At 37.1% G+C, this 19,379-nt stretch overlaps 1 protein-coding gene across 2 annotated transcripts in view; it reads left to right on the top strand.

The window, feature by feature from the left end:
- MYSM1 (Myb like, SWIRM and MPN domains 1) overlaps positions 1 to 18,798 on the top strand; it is a 40,143-nt gene extending 21,345 nt beyond the window's left edge. Inside the window, exons 10-20 of one of the 2 annotated variants that reach the window (XM_046014096.1) lie at positions 370 to 473; positions 2,166 to 2,243; positions 3,838 to 3,923; positions 7,113 to 7,167; positions 7,500 to 7,550; positions 8,260 to 8,334; positions 9,178 to 9,366; positions 10,299 to 10,431; positions 15,099 to 15,204; positions 15,382 to 15,439; positions 16,445 to 18,798. In XM_046014096.1, coding sequence (XP_045870052.1) covers positions 370 to 473; positions 2,166 to 2,243; positions 3,838 to 3,923; positions 7,113 to 7,167; positions 7,500 to 7,550; positions 8,260 to 8,334; positions 9,178 to 9,366; positions 10,299 to 10,431; positions 15,099 to 15,204; positions 15,382 to 15,439; positions 16,445 to 16,612 — 1,103 coding nt within the window. In that variant the 3' untranslated portion in view covers positions 16,613 to 18,798. The remainder of the gene's footprint in view (positions 1 to 369; positions 474 to 2,165; positions 2,244 to 3,837; positions 3,924 to 7,112; positions 7,168 to 7,499; positions 7,551 to 8,259; positions 8,335 to 9,177; positions 9,367 to 10,298; positions 10,432 to 15,098; positions 15,205 to 15,381; positions 15,440 to 16,444) is intronic. The other variant, XM_046014097.1, reaches the window with a different exon arrangement.
- Positions 18,799 to 19,379: the final 581 nt, after the last annotated feature.

A 19,379-nucleotide genomic window follows, 5' to 3' on the forward strand; every position in this document is an offset into this window, starting at 1 on the left:
TCAGTGTGTTTGTTACCCCAAGCACTGTATATGGGACTGGCTAGTCACGAAAACTAGTGTCACAGCTTCTTCAGCCACAAAGCAAAATCATGTTTTCTGTATTAGATATTTTGAATTCAGCAAAGTGGGCTTAGCACTCATTTAATAAGAAATTCAGTTACCCACCTCATGAATACCCCATTTTACTGGGATTTCCTTAAGAGCCTGACTTTTACTGAGAACTTCCAAGTGATTGTAGAGAAAGAAGCTCAGGTGTAACAGAACTTAGACATTGGCTTACAACTTACAGTCAGTGTAGATGTGTCTTCTTAGTTAACAAATGAGTTTCAGAAAATAATAGATTGTTTTGTTTCTCCTGAACTCTGATAGAACAGGCTGTATACAACAGGCCACAACCGGTTGACAAAGTACGAGTCAGAGACCGAAAAGATACAGTAGAAGCATACCAGCTTGCACAGCGTCTGCAGTCTGTGGTAAGCAGCCACCCCTCGCTAAGAAATCTCTCCAGATTGCTCCTGGCCCTGTCACATCAGGTGTGCTTCCTTGTCGCCTGCTATTTAACAAAGGAACTTGTTTTCTCTCGTATTCACCTTAGGCATTCACTTTCCTGGTTCCCATTCAGTTCCATGTTAGCTTTTTATTTTTTATTTTTTTATTTTATTTTTTTTAAAGATTTTATTTATTTATTTGACAAACAGAGATCAGACATTTATTTATTTGACAAAGAGGCAGGCAGAGAGAGAGAGAGAGAGAGGAGGAAGCAGGCTCCCTGCCGAGCAGAGAGCCTGATGCAAGGCTCGATCCCAGAACCCTGGGATCACGACCCGAGTCGAAGGCAGAGGCTTTAACCCACTGAGCCACTCAGGCGCCCCCACGTTAGCTTTTGAAAGGGCAAAAATGAGAAACACTCATTGGCAGACTTGACACGGAAGCATTGTGCTTTACTTGCGTGCTCTTAGACTGCTTGGTTCTGGTTTCTGTATCTAGTGTGTCTTCTACCGCCATCCAGTCAGGTTCTTTTTTCTCTTTCAGTTACTTTATTTAAGTCTTACTTTTAAGATTCAGCTTTTTAGAATAGATATCCAAACTCTTGTAGCCTTTCCTTAATTCTTGAGGTTAGTGAATTTTACAGTATCTCACAATTCATGAATCTTATTTTTAAAATGGGTGATCCTGCAAGTCCTCTAAAAGGCAGAGTCATATTGGATTCTTTCTGGTTTTACTAATGAAGTAGGTTAAATTGGTAATAGGTGAGGCAAATAAGAAAAGTCCTGTTCATAGAGTGGGTATTTTTCTTAGGGTGTTTAGGCCGTAAACCATTTCTACCTAGATTTACTGTAGTAAGAAAGGATTTTTTTAGATCCTGAAAATGGTAGTTGCTGGAAATGGTTCTTTTCATATGCTGGTTTCTGAGCCGGTGCATTTTAAAGCCTTCCGTATTGAGGTTTACAAAACTGGGTATTAGTAATCCAGTCAGCTAATTTTGTACTTTTTTCTTTTTGTATCCACTAGGCAATCTTTCCTTTTCTAAGGCTGAGAAATAATTATTTTACCTCTAGTTTCCAATATTCTACCTCTTCCTGTAGATTCTTGCAAGTTTTCTATCACAAGTGGTTGAAAGGGAAGTCATTTTCTTTTATTTTTCTTTTTTTTTTTTAAATACTTATTTATTTGACAGACAGAGATCACAAGTAGGCAGAGAGGCAGGCAGAGAGAGAGGGGGAAGCAGGCTCCCCACTGAGCAGAGAGCCCGATGTGGAGCTCGATCCCAGGACCCTGAGATCATGACCCGAACCGAAGGTAGAGGCTTAACCCACTGAGCCACCCAAGTACCCCGGGAAGTCATTTTCTTGGTGGTTCTTTTGGTCTTAAAAATACCTTTTGTCCTAGTGTTTTAGCTCCTGAAGGTGAAGAGAAATGAAAATTCAAGAAGAAATCCAAGTAAAATTCAGAAAATCATTACTGACTTATTTTTGACCAGAGTGCTCTTAAACATAAATTAATAAAATAAAATTTATTCAGGCATTGCTGATCAGAAATTATATTTTAATGAAGAAATTAACTGATTTTTAGAAAAATACCATTTTGGTGTTATATATTAATGTGCTCTGATTTCTCCAACTTAACCTTGTTAACCTTTTGCTTTATTTTAATGCTTACCCCAGCGCACAAGGAGACGTAGGGTCCGAGACCCATGGGGAAATTGGTGTGATGCAAAAGACTTAGAAGGACAAACTTTTGAGGTAACTTTGACCTTTGCAAATAGCTTATCAGTGAAAGTTGTTCTGGCAGTTGTATTTATGTATCTTAATGCCACATGTGTTACACTCGTTTGTGTTTGTGTGTGTGTATCCTTCCTATGTTAATTTTCTTGTCCAGAGGTTACCAACAGATAACAAAATAAAGGCATCAGTACACTTAACTAGGAGTTTCGTTCATTTTCTGTATTTTGATTATCTATTCTGCATTCTGGTCTCTAGTTCAACAATATCTGCTGGTTTTTCCAGTGAGTTGGTATGCCTAATTCATTTCAGTAAACATTTATTTTTATTTTTTAAAAATTTTATTTATTTGACAGGCAGAGATCACGAGTAGGCAGAGAGGCAGGCAGAGAGAGAGGGGAAGCAGGCTCCCTGCTGAGCAGAGAGCGCAACACAGGATCCCAGGACCCTGAGATCACGACCTGAGCCGAAAGCAGAGGCTTAACCCACCGAGACACCCATGCGCCCCTCAGTAAACATTTATAGAATGATGTTCTGATACACCATTTAAAATATTGTCCCACAAGCACATAATAAGCCTTGCATATACCAGTTAGTAAATGTTATTTTTTTCTTCCTGGATTTAAGTGCCCCCGCCCCCGCCAAAAAAAGTTCTTTCTCTCTTCCCCATTCCCTGCCCCTAGCCTCACACCCAAGCACCAGTCTAGGCACAGCATTAGTCAATGCGTGGTTCCTGCCCAGAAGGAACTTAATTTCTAGATTAAGGAAAGATGATGTCTAATAAGTTCCATAAGATTGGTTTTAAGAAATGTCAGGTCTTCCCCAAAGGGTATGGTCAGAGGGGGTAGCACAGAAAATGTGATATTTCAACTGTGACATAAAGGATTAGCAGGAAAATTAGTACATGAGGACATTCCATGCCAAGGGAGCAGCATAAACAAAGGTATAGACAGGGAAAATACCAAATTCTGAAAAAGATGCATTGTTCATTTGGGCTAGAGTATAAGAGTGGTGGTAGAAGTGGGATGTGTTCTGTACTTACTGTTATCAGGATTTTATAAACGTTAATCAAATCAGTCATCACAGTAATACCAGGACATTGTTGTTATTACTACATGTGTTTCCATGTTAAAGGTAAAGAAACTAAAGCACAGAAAGCTTCAGTAACTTGTCCAGGGCCACCCAGTAAGTAGCAGAGCCAGGCATTCTGTCTCCAGAATCTGTGCTTTTTATCATTATGCTTCAGTGTCTTCTGGTTGGGAAAGAAAACTCAACACAGTAGGACGTGGTGACTAGAAATAGGGAGTAAGAGGAGGGACTCAAGTGATTCTGACATTTTTTAACCTGGGTGACTGGTGCCATTAATTAAACTGGGCAAAACAAGAGAAGGAATTAAGTTTTAAGCTTGGTGTGGCTGTAAATTTTGGAACAATTTTTTTTATATATTATCCAGTATTTCAATTTGCTAATAGAAAGGTGATGTATGTCAATGTAGTTGATCTCATTCTCATATGCCTAAACCTAAATATGGTTTAAAGAGTTGTTTTGTTTTTGTTTTAATTCTGCCTCTCATTGGCTGATGGACTTTTTGATCAACATGTGTTTTATGTTTTAGCATCTCTCTGCTGAGGAGTTGGCAAGAAGAAAAGAGGAAAAATGTAAACCTGTTAAATCCTCAAAAGTACCAAGACCAACAAAAAGGTATAGTGTTATATAAGTACAATTTTTGTAACTTACCACAAGGATTAGGAAATGCATGGAAAAAAATACCTGATATAACATTATATTCATATTAAGTCAAAAAATACTAAAATTTTTGAAATTTTTTCACTGATTACCAATTTAGAAGACCTTAAGCAAAAGTTTTAAATCTGTTTGGGTTTAGTGACTATAGGATCCAACATATGTTGTAAAGGGACCTTAATTATGACAGGTAGTCATTCATCTTCTTAGACATTATAAACAGATAACCTCATGAAATGACTTCTTTCTTTGGTTGGTGCTGATTATTAGCAAGGTTCCTTGTTTTTGATTAATTTGATATTTGTAACTTGTAACAGTTAAGGTCACCAAATAAGTTAAATGTCTTGATTTTCTAGACCCTTACTTTCTGCAGATGCCCCACTGAATAGACTATAGTTTTGTCAGTGTCCCTTTTAAAACAAGATATCTAGGAATGGCACTAAGTCATTTTCAGTGGAAAGAGCCCCTGATGATTAACCTCTAGGTAAGTTACATAAAGCCTTAAGCCTTCAGTCCTCACTTATAAAGTAGTGATTATAATAGCTAACACTGTTAGTTAGCTATGTTTGAAGCACTCTATGTATATTAATTCATTTAATCCAAATAACTACTCAGTGCAGTAGTTAATATCATTCCCATTTTATAGGTGAGGAAACTAAGGCACAAAAAGCTTGAGAAACTTGCCTCTGCTTGTTAGTGGTGAGGCTGTGATTTAAATCCAGTCAGTTGGGTTTAAGAATCCATACTGCTAACCATTACATTACACATCACTTCTTCAAAATAAAAATTAAAACTTACAGTTGTTGTGAGAGTGAGTTAAATGAGATAAACTAAGTAAAAAAGATAGGCATCCATAAGCTAGGACTCCTCATCTAGTATCCAGACATTTGATTTTCTGAATTTAAATGTGAGGCATATTTATTGTGATTTCCAGGCCCTTTTTCCAGTTTGTCAGGATCTTTCTTTTTTTTTTTTTTTAATTTATATCTTTATTAAAACCAACATTATCCTAATGTTCTAAAAGAAATATTTTGGAGAATTTCTATATTACCCATAATATTATGCTTAGTAGAGACACGTGACCTTTGGTAATCCACTAAAATTTCTACTCCTTATTATTCATAAGAGAAATTAGAAGAGTATTCCATAATTATTAAAGTGCTTTCTTTACAAATATAAACCAATACGAAAATTAAGTGTTGCTTTTAAAAATTATTTTAAGTCATTTTTCAGTTTGTTTGTTTTTTTTTTATTTTTTTTTTTTCATGTCAGGATCTTTCTGAATTCAGATCCACTTTTCTCATTTAGCCTTCATAGCTTTGAATTAAAAACATTTCAGTAAGCTTATTATCTCTTCTGTCATTGACTACTGATTAAAATGTTTAACTGAGATAAATGTAAGCCTCAAACATCATTCATTGTTCAATCAGCTGTACATTGCTATGGTTAACCTGTGTTTTTTCATCTTATGCAAAAGAAAAAGCTTAACAGATATCTTGCTTATATTCAGATAAAATATATTTGAATCTCTGAGTCTGCTAGTTACTAGCAAATCAGTCCTATCAAAAATGAAATTTAGATTTACTTGACTTATATTTTCCTGGATCCATTATTATTATTCTTAGTAGTCACCTCTGTACTAGCTAAAGGCTCAAAATCAGTTGTTTAATAATCTTTTCCAGAATTTCCCAACATATACATCTAATTTCTCCACTTCTAAAGTCTGCTTTTAGGGCACCTGGGTGGCTCAGTCAGTTAAATGGCTGCCTTTATCTCAAGTCATGATCCCAGGGTTCTGGGATCAAGCCCCACATCTGGCTCCCTTCTCAGTAGAGAATCTGCTTCTCCTTCTCCCTCTGCCTGCCACTCTGCCTTCTTGTGCTCTCTCTCTGTCAAATAAATAAAATCTTTAAAAAATAAATTCTGCTTTTTATGTGTTTTGAAAATAAGCCCAGGGGCAACCTGGTATTAGGTCGTGATTTCAGGGTCATGACATCAAGCCCCAGGTTGGATCCCCGCATTAGGCTTGGTGCTAGACTTGGAGCCGGCTTGGGATTCTCCCCTCTACCCTCAGACATGCACGCATTCTCTCTCTCTCTCAAAAAAAAAAAGAAAAATTCATAGCACTCTAGTTAGTAAATTTTTCCATTCTGTACATTTCCTCCAACAAGATCAGTGGGGTTTCACATCATGCTTCTTCAGTCCTCTGGGATGCATACACTGTCTTCTTATTCTTTTGATTCATGTTGATGAAGCACTTGTTTAATTTGAGGATCTTTCCCCTTCATTCAACAAGTATTTCTGCATGCTTGCGATGTATCAGGCACTGTTCTAGGCGCTTGGGATATGAAGTGTCTATTTTTCTGGCACTAACAGTTTCTGGAATAGGAACTAATAGTCCTGCTCTTTTTCAGTCATAATAACATGAACATATTCCTTGTTTGGGTTTGTTTTTTTTTTTCTTTCTCTGGACATAGCCTAAAGAAACCTTATTAACTGATCTTAATATCTTTCTCAAATCTCAGTTCTTTACTGGTAAAAGCCTTTCTAACATTTCTCTCAGATTTACACATGCTTTTGTATTCTACCCATATGTGCCCCTCTTCTTGTCTTTTTTTTTTTTTAAACTCTTTCATTTTAAAAAAGGTTTATCATAGGGCTTTTTATATACATTAATTTCTTTAGCAGAACTGCTTTTTGTTTATTCATTCAGCAAAGATTTGTTGAGTCCGTACTCTGCTGATATTGTATTTACGAGTGTTTTTGAGAAACTTCCTTCTTGAACTTTCTTACCTATGTCTTGTCAGAGAGTTGGTTACATTTTCTTCAAACTTTTTGAAACCTGCTTTTAGTGTAGGTCAGGGTGTGGGTACTTTACAATTTCTTTTCTTTGGGTATTAAAAGAAATTAAGGCGACAGAATACTTTCTCTTAAAGGTCATGTTGTTTCTCATCTTTTTTATTGAGTCTGAAAAAACCAGTGCTTCTTTCAAAAGGGTTGTATGGCATTAATTGTCCTTAAGAAATTCTCCTACTTTAGTGTTTTTCTGATAATTGGGGCTTAGAGTATTGATGCACATTTTCTAATTTAAATGAATGTGATTCCTGATCTATGTTATTGAGATTGTGATTTTTTTTTCTTTTGCAGCTCATTTGATCCCTTCCAACTGATACCTTGTAATTTTTTCAGTGAAGAAAAGCAGGTACTATTATGCATCAGTGAATAGTCATAAATAATGCCCTGTTAGACACGAAGTATTTATTTTTCTGTGTGTGCAAGGTATATATGCAAATGAAAGACTGGACAAGGCAAATTAAGGGTCAACTGAGTGATACAGATGGGAAATAAAAGAGTATTTCTTCATGCTAGGATTTTGAATGATAATATTTTAAAAATCTCTGGTCTGTGCTAAGCCTTGGTTGAGGATGAGAACTTGGTGTGACATGTGAAGGAGGAAAGGGTGGACATTCCAGAGGAAGAACAAAATCTCTATTTTTATGCTCCCCCATTTTTTTTTTTTTTTTTTTATTTCAGGAGCCATTTCAGGTGAAAGTGGCTTCAGAAGCACTTTTAATAATGGATTTGGTAAGGATAATCTATTGTGTTTACTTACTCTGATTTCTATTCTTGTGTATTTTTATTGCAGGCTTAAGAGAGAGTATGGAAGACGTGTATTTTGGATCTTAACTATCCTCTTTTACAAGGAATCTAAAAATAAGTCTTTTCTTTTGGAGAAAAGCCAAACAATTGCATGTTTCCATATTTTAGAGAAAATAAATTAATGTGAGTTTTGCAGACTGTTTATCATCATTAACCCTATATTCATTTCCTGGTATCCTTTGTCTGCGGCCTTCTAGATAACTGCAACAAACCACAACTCTTACAGTTTGGAGGCTCTTTGTTGGCACTAAATTCCAGAGACCTCCAATAGTTGTGTTTGTTTTGGGCGTTTTTCTGTAAGAGGACCCAGAGTGATTTTTTACTTTGTGTCCTTATGATACCTTTTCTGAGTAAGGAAAACAAATGGTATCTTTATTTTGTAAATTTAAAAACAGCATCTTGGAGTGTTTGAGTATTTGGTTCAAAGCTTCTCAGCTGGCAGTGAAGATAAATCTGAAATCCTAAATTTCTTTGCACTGAGCCTAGCATCTGATTCCTCTACTACGCTACTGTATTTGAAAAGCATAGTTCCCATACTTGTAAATGAGTCTCTTGTAATAAGTGAGTTTTACTCTGATTTTTTGTCGCATGGACTTGCATGTTTGGGCTAAGTCTGTTTTGTATTTCTTTTTAGCATGCTCATGTTTCTATGGCAGAAGTGATTGGTCTATTAGGAGGAAGATACTCAGAAGTTGATAAGATAGTTGAAGTAAGTTCTCTCTGTAAAAAAATTTTCTTTAATTATTTAGTACTGCTACCATACCAAATTTTTTTTTTTAAGATATTATTTATTTATTTGACAGAGTGAGATCACAAGTAGATAGAGAGGCAGGCAGAGAGAGAGAGAGAGGGGGAAGCAGGCTCCCTGCTGAGCAGAGAGCCCGATGCGGGACTCGATCCCAGGACCCTGGGATCATGACCTGAGCCGAAGGCAGCGGCTTAACCCACTGAGTCACCCAGGCGCCCTACCATACCAAATATTTTTATAGATTTCAGTGGATATAATTAAAATACAGACTTTTACCTGTGATGGAGATGAGACTATGCAAATGTAGGTTAGATATTCCCAGGAGTAAACAAACTAACATTCTGTATACTGAACACCTGTTTACTTTTACCATCAAGAAAGGGCGCACTGCCAGCCAGTCCTCCTCATTGCTTTCTCCAATAAAAAGCTACAACTACTTTAAAAGGCCAGGAAACATGCACCAACCCTATAGTTTAAACTTGGTATGCATAATTCTGTTGTAATTATTATCGTAAATAATGGGAGTCATTGAAAGACTGTATTTGTCAGATATTATATGGGCTAACTTGGAAAACTAACAATTATTATTAGTCCTTGTTTGAGTAGAAAAATGGATTCTGAGTTCCTAAATACAATCACACTTTTAGTGTCATTTATTTGCAAGTTAAAGACTGCCTGTGATACTGTTAATTACTTTCATTGGCTTAAAAAATGTTTCTGTATCTACATATGAAGAACTAAAACTTTAAAGTAATAGAATTAACAGGTTTTCAGTATAACTGTACAAGGATTAATCTTTTATAGGTCTGTGCAGCAGAGCCATGTAACAGTCTGAGTACAGGACTGCAGTGTGAGATGGATCCTGTCTCGCAAACACAGGCCTCAGAGACCTTGGCTGTGAGAGGCTATAGTGTTATTGGATGGTATCATTCACATCCTGCCTTTGATCCAAATCCTTCCTTACGAGATATTGACACTCAAGCCAAATACCAGGTGGGCCTCTAGGTCTTAGGTGTATGTTGTGTGTAAATAATTGTACTTTTTCTCCTCCCTCATTGCTTTCTACTAAATAAATGTATTTTTAACATTTCTAGCGAAGCATTGGCATTTCTAATATTATTTACATCTGGAGTTTCGAAATAACTCCATTTTTTCTGATCAGAAGAATAATACGTGTTTATTTAAACATCTGGGAAATCAGCGATTTTGTTTAGCACAGACAAACCATCTAAGTAACAGTAATAAGTACTCTCAGAGCCTTTAAATATTGATGGGATCAGGGCACCTGAGTGACTCAGTTGGTTAAGCGTCTGGCTTTTCATTTTGGCTCAGGTCATGATCTCAACGTCATGAGATTGAGCCCCACGTCAGACCCAGCACTCAGTGTGGAGTCTGCTTGAGATTCTTTCCCTCTTGCTGTCCCTTCCCCGTCTCCTGCTCATGCTCTCTCTCAAATAAAAATAAAATCTTTAAAAAAAAAAATTGATGGAAACAACTAGGATAGGGAATGGGTATGAGTGAATTTTGCTTCTCTGGAAGAAAATGAAATTTTGTTTTATTCTGATAGTTTATATTAAATGGGTGGATGCTTTGCTATAGGCTGCTGTTAATAAATTATTACCATATTGATAAAGATTATAGTTGAAGCATAGTGAAAATAATTTGTAATCATGTTCATGATACAGATGTTGCAGGCCATGTGATCTGTATAAGGGTCATTTCTGCTTGGGTTGAGCACATTTTGACCTGAAATATTTAGAGTGTGGAATGATATGTATTTCATTTAGTTGCTGTTTGGATGTGAGGTTTTTAACACACTTTTTGTTCCTTTTTCCTCCATTAGGTGTTTAAGATGTTGGTATGGGTAAATACTGACTTTTAAATTTATGCAGTCGAGACTAATTATATTTTTCTTTTCACTGTAGAGTTACTTCTCCAGAGGTGGTGCAAAATTCATTGGAATGATCATTAGTCCTTATAATCAAAACAATCCTTTACCTTATTCCCAGATTACCTGCCTGGTTATAAGTGACGAAATTAGCTCAGATGGCTCTTACCGTAAGTTTTCAACAAAGACACCTTCACCCTATTCCTACCTTGATTTCTTTGAATCTTTATATATCAAAGAATTTACAACTATGTGAAACTATGTGATGGAAAACTTTGTACCCTCAAATAGAGAGTCAGTGTTTGCACACCATGTAGTGCAGCTGTCTTCTTCCTTTTGGTGACCTCCTTCTAGATTCAAGCCCCGATTGTATTACCATGACCAATGGGCAAAAGGATTACAATGTGGAGAAGAGTTTGGGCCAAGCAATGTCCGTGTTAAGTACAGGTCTACCTCCAAGATATTGCAGGTTTGGCTCCAGACCACCACTAGAGTAAATATCACAGTATAGTTAGATGAATTTTTCGGTTTCCCAGTGCATATTAAAGTTATGTTTACTCTGTACTGTGTTTTATTAAGTGTGCACTAACATCATGTCTAAAAAATGACATATATACTTTAGTGGAAAAGTACTTTTTACTAAAAAACGCTAACCAGCATCTGAGCTTTCAAGGAGTCAGTCGGTAATCACAAATCATCATAAATATAATGAACATTTTTTAATATTGCAAGAATTACCAAAATGTGACACAGAGACATGAAGTCAGCAAATGCTATTGGAAAAATGTTGCTGGTAGACTTGCTTGACCATAGGTTTGCCACAGACCTTCAGTTCCTGAAAAACACAGTAACTGTGAAATGAAGTGCAGTAAAACGAAGCACAATAACCTGAGGTATGCCTGTACTAAGGATACTGCTGTAAGCAAAACACACAAAGACTCTGTTCTCAGGAAATTTCTTATGAATGCAGACTGGCTTTCTCTGCAATGGCATTCAAATGGGAAAAAAAGAGAAATGACCACCCTGTCACCTGCTCTCCATGGCCTCTCCAGTTTTAGGCTGTTATTAACAGTGCCCAACTGGTTTCCTTCTCTTAGTTTCCATTCTGTCTCAAGAAAGAATGTGCTGGGTTTAGCCCATCACATGATTTGGTTCCTTTGGGAATTGTGTTCACTTGTGGTCCAGTCAGCTCTGGCTGGACAGGGAATTGGTGTGGCAGACTAGGTAAGGGAGGGGAATGGAAGAAGCGAGTGTGTACAGAAAGGAAAAGACTGGAAGAAACAGTGACATCTGTAGGATGTTTATTCTCTATTCTCTATCCTTACCACCGCTGCTCACGTTCACTGTCCTCTTGATGCTGTCCCTGCACATTGTACTCAGGTTCGCATTAGCTCATGAGCTCCTTAAAGGTAGATGTGATATTACACTCGTTTTTCTATCCTCTGCCTCTAGCACAAGGCCTGGCATAAAGTAGGTACTGAGTGAATGTTTGTTTAACAAATTAATGTCATTGTTTTTCATGATGTCACTTAGATGCCATCTCTTTGGCAAAGACCCCCACGTCATTGCAATTAGTTAATCTGTTCTTTGTACACCTGCACACCTGCAACACTTATTTCCTGCCTTCATGATGCTTTTGTCTTTTAATGTATCTCTTTAGCATGTCTCACTAAAATATGAACCTCAAACAGCCCAAACTGCCTTTGTCTCTGTAACACCACCAGCATCTAATCAATTGCCTTGCATCTAGGAAGTGGTCAGTACTCTGCTGGTTTTTATTGAACAAATAGTATTGATACTAACTTCAGTCCAAAATGCCCATTTTGAACATAGCACATGTATATAACATTCTTTAGCCCAATATAATTTTATAAAAGTTACAAAGGGAGTAATCACAATCAGCTCATTCTCAATTTAAGTCATTTTTAATCTCATGGCCTGCTAGATTTAGGGAGTGAGCCTGTATTCTGATGCTGTCAGAGTATACAGAGAATACAAATAGCTATGAACTAGCTACAAATTAATTAGAATTCAATATAACTTAAAATTCAGTTCATAGAATTTTGCTTCTGGCCCAAAGGAAGTAACAAAAAACCTGTCTGAAACAACCACAAAACTGGACACATGTATAAGATAGTGATGTTTAGGTCGTAACATCAGGCAGTGAGGGGATATGATTGCTGAGAGATGGAAAGTGAGGGGAGCCCTGAATTAGCTTACCAACTTAACAGAGTTTCCAGATATGACACAAGGAGGAGAACCCTACCGAGAGGCTGCAGACTGAGCTGAGGTGACAGGGGAGACAAATGCAGCTAAATTGTACCAGAGAGTGGAAACCTACATGGAGAGCCCAGCTCCGGAGATTTGTAGAAGGTACAGATTTAGTATTGGAGAAATACAGACCAGTGCATGTGAGGAAGAAAGTACTGCAGGCAGGGGCAGGGGTCACTTGAAAGGATCAGAGGGCGACAGGACTGGATGCTCTCACAAGCTGCCGTTGCACAACAAACAGTATTCAACATGATCATTATCGCAGGAAGGTTGTTTTGGGCAGAGCTGTCTCTTAAATGCCTCTTAACACTGCTTCATAGGTCTTAATCCTAGGTTCTTCACTTTGCTCTTCTTGGAAACATTCTGGTTCACAAATTAAAGTTTTCTAGAAGCCATAGGATACCTTGTGTTACTTTTAACTTTTAAGTTAAAGTACGCTTAACTTAGGATCTCTCTTCCTTGCCTATCCTGTCTTGTCCTTTCTTTTTTCCTTTTAGGTATATACCCAAATTCTATCTTTAAAATGTCTCTAATGGATAAGCATTTTCTGTACTTGTAATAGGCAATATACGTAATGATTAGTGTTCTGATATTTTAATGACTTAAAAATATTCAGTACAAAAGGAAATTTGTACTGCTTTTAGTGCCACTTTTTTAACTTAGACAAGTATTCCTACTGCCAAACAGAGTTGTATGGTACGCACACACACACACACATGCGTGTGTGTGTGTGTGTGTGTGTGTGTTTATGGTTTTCCACCAGTACAGACTGAAAATGCATTATTTTTTATTCTTACATTTATTTGACTCTCATTAAGAATAGGAGTTGCTTGCCTGGATTCATACCCCAGCTCTGATATTTATCGGTTATTTTATTTTGGGCAGAATACTTAGCCTCTCTCATTCCCTTTTGCCACATCTATAAAATGAGAAAAAATTACTACCTTACTGGGCCACCTGGGTGGCTTAGTCAGTTAAGCATCTGACTTCAGCTCAGGTCATGATCTCAGAGTCCTGGGATTGAGGCCTGCGTCAGCATCACCACACTCAGCAGGAAGTTTGCTGCTGCCATCTTTAAAAAAATTACTACCTTGCTTGCAGGAGCGTTGTAAAAACTGCTGGTAATATATGTCAGCTGCTTAGCAAATAATAGATCTTCAATAGGTAGTTGTGATTATACTGTTGTCTATGCTTATTAAGTAATGGAGCATATCAAGTAAATTACAGGTGTCACCAAAAGGAGTTTGCTTAATAGCTTGTGTTCTGTGATGTGTCACTCTCCTAAGTATTTAGAGGGAAAAAGTGAAACGGAGGAGAATTGAAATATGAAAAAAAAAATCCACCTGAAAAAAAGTGGGGTAGAGGCCTTTTTAGAACATATTGACAAAGTTTGCTTATATTGTAAGGAAGTCTAGTCGTGATTTTTTTCCTTTCATTTTTTTTTTTCACACCTTCTGATTTGCTGGCATTGAATTTACTCAAAAAGCCTTATATTGACAAAAACTTAGTTGAGAGGCAATATATTGTAAAGTTAATAAAAGAAACTCGAGCCACACTGCCTGGGTTCAGATCCTGACTCTGCTTCTTCGTAATTATATGTATGCTAATGAACAGGTTATGTTCTTATTTGGGGAACAGTACTGGTAGCTGCTTCACTTAAGTGGCCTTACATATGTGAAGCACCTTAAGCCTGTCATGTAGTAAGCATTATGTAAGTTTTACTATTATTTTTACGGTCTTGACCTCTGGTAATAGATCAGCTGAGCTGAGCTTTTAATACACTGCAAATAAAGTGACAGGGGGATTTTGAATGTTATGTGAGAAATTTCCAAGTAGGCTAATTCGTGATACTTTTCCTTTCTAGCTGTGTGCATGGTATCCACCCCTTGGGCTCCTTTCCTCCAGAGTTTGGCTTGACAGAGAAGTGCAACTGCTGCTTCTCCAGAGTTAGCCCTATTCCCGGGCTTGTGTTAGATGAGCTCCTGTAGGGAGATGAAGTGAATGTGGGCTCAGAAGCCAGGCAGATTTGCTAGGGCTTAAAATCCAGCCTCTTCTACTTCACCAGCCTAAACAGGTTGTTTCACTGGTCTCAGCCTCAGCTTCTTTGTCTGTTAAAAAGGAGTAATGCTGCCTACCTTATAGCATTGCTGTAAGCTTAACCTGTGTAAAAATACAAATCACTGGGATAGAACATGTCTTGTTTAGCTTAGCTAAATGTTGGTTTAAGCCCGGGGTTCTGGCACAGTTTTTAACAATGCCCCCTTTCACTCAGAAGGTCTCCTGGCTTGGATATCAATTATGTGATCATCCTGCCTCTCAGTTCCTTACATATAATTGTCATGCAAATGGTGCTTTTACTTTTCTTTATTATTATTAATTGCTTGGCATTAATGTGCTTGATGGACCAGGTTCAGCCAGGCAGTAAATATTTAATGAATGCCCACTATGTTTAAAGTGCTGTTCAGCTGGTGTGCCAAGTTGCGAGGGTGAGGATTTTAGGTAATTAAAAGGAGATTGGGGATTTAAGAAATAGTTGATGACAGTCTGCTTCTTTATGCTTTTCTAGGGTTACCTTACAAATTTGAAGTACAGCAGATGCTGGAAGAACCTCAGTGGGGATTAGTGTTTGAAAAGACAAGATGGATAATAGAAAAATATCGGCTCTCCCATAGGTATGTACTGTGGTTTGATATGTTGCACATCTGCAGCGTTTCTCATTAAAGTCGGTTTCAGAGAAAGCCCGAGTTAAATAGGAAATTGTGATATATGGCATCAGTGACAGTTTATTACAGAACTGATTAGTTTATGGTATTTGTTTCATCAGTCTGTCTTCATATTTCTTCCAACAGCAGTGTCCCTATGGATAAAATCTTTCGCCGGGATTCTGACCTGACTTGTTTGCAGAAAGTAAGCTGCCTTCATTTTAATTGGTTCTATTGTTCATAGATTCTAAAGCTATTCATCTTGATGTGTTTTCCCATGATGCCAAATGCTTTGTGGATACATTTTCTCTGTATTTTTTTTTATTGCTTTTTCCTTTCAGAAATTAATTTCTAAGAGATAATTAGTAATGCGTTTTGTTGCACACACTTGCATATAGAAATAATACTATTTTAGAATAAATTTGTACTGGCCGATTAATTTCTTAGCAGATTAATGTACACAGTGGAGAACATTTTTCTCATTTCATTAAATTCAAAAGCACCACGTTTCCATTTAGGTTTAACAATTGATCATTTTCAGTAATAGTAATATAAATCTAATAATTACATTTAGGTGGTCATTTTATTTAACTTTCTGGTAAGAAGTTAGAGTCCTTAATTCTTTTATTTCACTTTTTGTTTCCATATGTATAGAGTTAAAGACCAGTATGGCAACACCTTTTTTTTTCTTGGTAGCAATTTAAGAATAGAAAACTTAAACATACTAAGTTTCTTTTTAATATTTTTTACCCCTTTCTATTAAAGCTACTTTGTTCTGTTAGAAGATTAATATGCATATTTTTTAGGAAACAAACTCTAGTATCCTAATTTTAAAATAGTAGAGTCCTGTGTATGCACATAGATTTTTATTCTACAGGATTATTTTGCTTTGTAAATGTAACTACTAAAAAGAAATTTAAAAAAAAAAGTCACAAATTTGTCCAAGGTAGAAGGCATCACACTTAAAATCTCAGGTTTGTCTCCTCTTATGAAATCATAAAGGAACTAGCCTAAGCATTTCTCCTACACTCCTACACTCTGGCTGTATGATTATTGATCATAAATGATCATAAATTCATCACCAACTATGTTTATTTCTCATTTGCACATTAGAAAATGTGAGATTTGGAAAGAGATACAATAATGATAGTAATGCAAACCCTCTTACGCTTTTTTTGTGTTTTAAATATAAAATTTTCTTTTCAACTAGCTTTTGGAATGTCTGAGGAAAACTCTGAGCAAAGTGACTAATTGCTTCATTGCTGAAGAATTCTTAACTCAAATAGAAAATTTATTCCTTTCCAATTATAAAAGCAAGCAAGAGAATGGAGTGACTGAAGAGAACTGTGCTGTGTGTCCAAAGGAATTGTTAATGTAATTATTTTAAAGGAAGACCCCTTGCTTTCGACATCCTTCTTTGCAAGTAATAACCTTGAAAGTATTGTAACTCAGCTAATGGTGGCACAACTTTATTATTTTTTCTCTAGTCACAAAATCCAAACTTTCCCACATAAATCCTGTGACACTTGTTTTCACACAGCCGTTATCAGAGTGCGGTGTGAAGCAGGGTGTGCCGCATCTGCAGTCCCACCATGGCTGGCGGGCTCTGCAGGGGACTCCGAAGGGCTGTCTGCTTTACTGGTGTGTTCAGGTTGATAAATGCAATGTATCTCTAGTATTTATTTCTCCCCAAACTAGTCATTCCACTTTTAGTACTTCATGTCTGTGTCTCATTAGGAGCACCTCCATTTTTGCCATGTCTTCTGGTGAGATTTTGTTTCTGGTTGCAAATGAAATGTGGATGGATGGTCACTGAGGTAACGAACATGGATGAGAACTAGTGGTGCAGTAAATCTAACACCACGCTGCAGGAGGCCAGGGGAGGCCTACTGCCAAAGTCTTTACCATAGAGAAGAGACCAACGGAGAGAATCAGATTGCTGGTTTTTCAGTTATAGATCTCTGTTTCCATTTTACTTTATAGCAATAATACTACAGGCTGTGCCATTGTCTCAGCTAACTGAAACATTTAGTATGGATTTCAGATACATAAAATAATTAGCTTCAACTCTATGTCCACTTGGTATGTGTGATAAACCTCATTTAATCGGAACACAGATAATCATAATTCTCAAACTAGATTTTTTTTTTCTACTACCTGCTATCAGGAGAAAGAGGCAGATTTTAATAATGCTTAAATATTAAATCAGAGACTTAATTTTAAAAAGAAGAAAGCCTTCTAGGACATACTACATATCTAGTCTGGTTTCATATATTTTCTAAATCTAGAGCAGATGTCAGCAAAACTTTTTATGTAAAGGGACAGTTAGACAAAAACTTAGGCTTTGCAGGTCACATACTGTCTCTATCAGACATTCTTTTTTCTTTTTTTTTTTACAGTCCTTAAAAAATGTAAAGCCATTCTTATTACTTCATGAGCCTCACAGAAAATGGGTTGCTGGCCATTATCTTCCAGCCCCTGCTCTAGAGAATTACAAACATTTGTAATTTATTTTCAGGTATGTGAACCTGAGACACTGAAAAGCCTTATTTACGTCATCTTCAAACAACAACAAAACTTAGAATTATGATTTACATTTAAATATATTTTCAAGTAAAATTAGCAATCATGCTGCCTCATTTGCACAGATAGATTTGAGTTTATTTCTCTGAGCCATAGAACGATTTATACCCAGCCTCCAAGCATTCTTACTAGTAAACAGTTTACACCTTATCTGGATATGGTTCTGTATTTTTACCTTTTTTGGTTGTAATCATTAGCCATGGAAGAATATAGCAGTGTTTGAGGGAGCAGTGAACCGGTTCTAGATGGCCTGCCTATGTCTTGGCTCAACCCTGTGACTTCGTGGTGGTGGAGTAGGGAATATAAGCTGACTTCTGTCTGAATTCTTGTGCACCTGAGGGCTAAGTTACCTTCCTGACAACCTTCCAGGTCTAAAATGCATTTCTCTATATGTAGGTAGGATAAACAATGAAACATAACTTATAACACAGTTACCTTTACGACTAGGGGAGGTAAGAGCTGCAGACCAAACATCAGGAAACCCAAGTCTTCATCCTAATTTTGTTACCACTTCCCTCTGTGGCAGAGATAACATTACATAATCTGTCTGGGCCCCAGGCTCTTCACCTATATAATCCATGGGTCTAAATTTTATGGCTCTGTTTTTCCTTCCAAGCACCGAAAGTCTGCAATTTGTGAAAGGTAGTAATTGATTCCTTGGTACTCTTCCTTTTGACACGTTTTTCTCATTGTATGTGCGGCACGCATCCTAGAAGTTGGTATGAAATAGCTCTCTTGATTGACATTTCCCTGTAATTTTGATTAATTTGGGTGATGGAAAATAATGGAAATTGCTAAAACTTCTGTTTTCCAATCTGGGTCCCCTGCATGCCAGTAGTTAACATATTTACTAACCTAAGCCATACCGTGAGGAACTCAAAGATGGTAATTCTCAAAGGATACAGTTTGGAGAGCACAATTTTATAAATAATACTGAGTATTTTTTTTCTGATGGAATATGTTTATCTCAAAATATTTTTTTAAAAAACAAACATAAAAATATAAATCCTATTATCTGGAAAACCACAGGTAATATTTTAGTATAAATTCTTCCCCCTTTTTTCCCCTGGGCCGTGTCATTTCAAAGATTTTATTTACTTATTTGAGAGAGAGCACACTCGAGAGCATGAACGGGGGGTGGGGGTGCAGAGGGAGAAGCGGACTACCTGCTGGGAAGTGCTGAGATCCTGACCTGAACCCAAGGAAGTCGCTTAACCAACTGAACCACCCAGGTGCCCCTGGACTAGGCAATTTTAGAACATTAAAATTTGTGGTATTTTCTTCCTCTCCTCCCTTGTTCATTCTCCCTGTTACCTCTTTTCTCTTAACATATTCTTAAAACATTTTTGCCACTGCAGGTGCCCACATTCCTGTCACTGCCAACTTGGGCTACTTAGGGTAGTCAGAGCCAGGACCTTGGAGAAGCACAGAAGTCTGGAACTGAGAGGCAGTGTAACATGGGAGGTTCAGGAGGCAGAGACCCCCAAAAAAAACCTACCTCTGGTAATATTTACAGGAGTGGAGACAGGACCTGGAAACATCCAGATCTCTTAATCCTGATT

The sequence above is a fragment of the Meles meles genome, chromosome 1, assembly GCF_922984935.1.
Source record: "Meles meles chromosome 1, mMelMel3.1 paternal haplotype, whole genome shotgun sequence".
In the NCBI taxonomy this organism is placed as follows: domain Eukaryota; kingdom Metazoa; phylum Chordata; class Mammalia; order Carnivora; family Mustelidae; genus Meles; species Meles meles.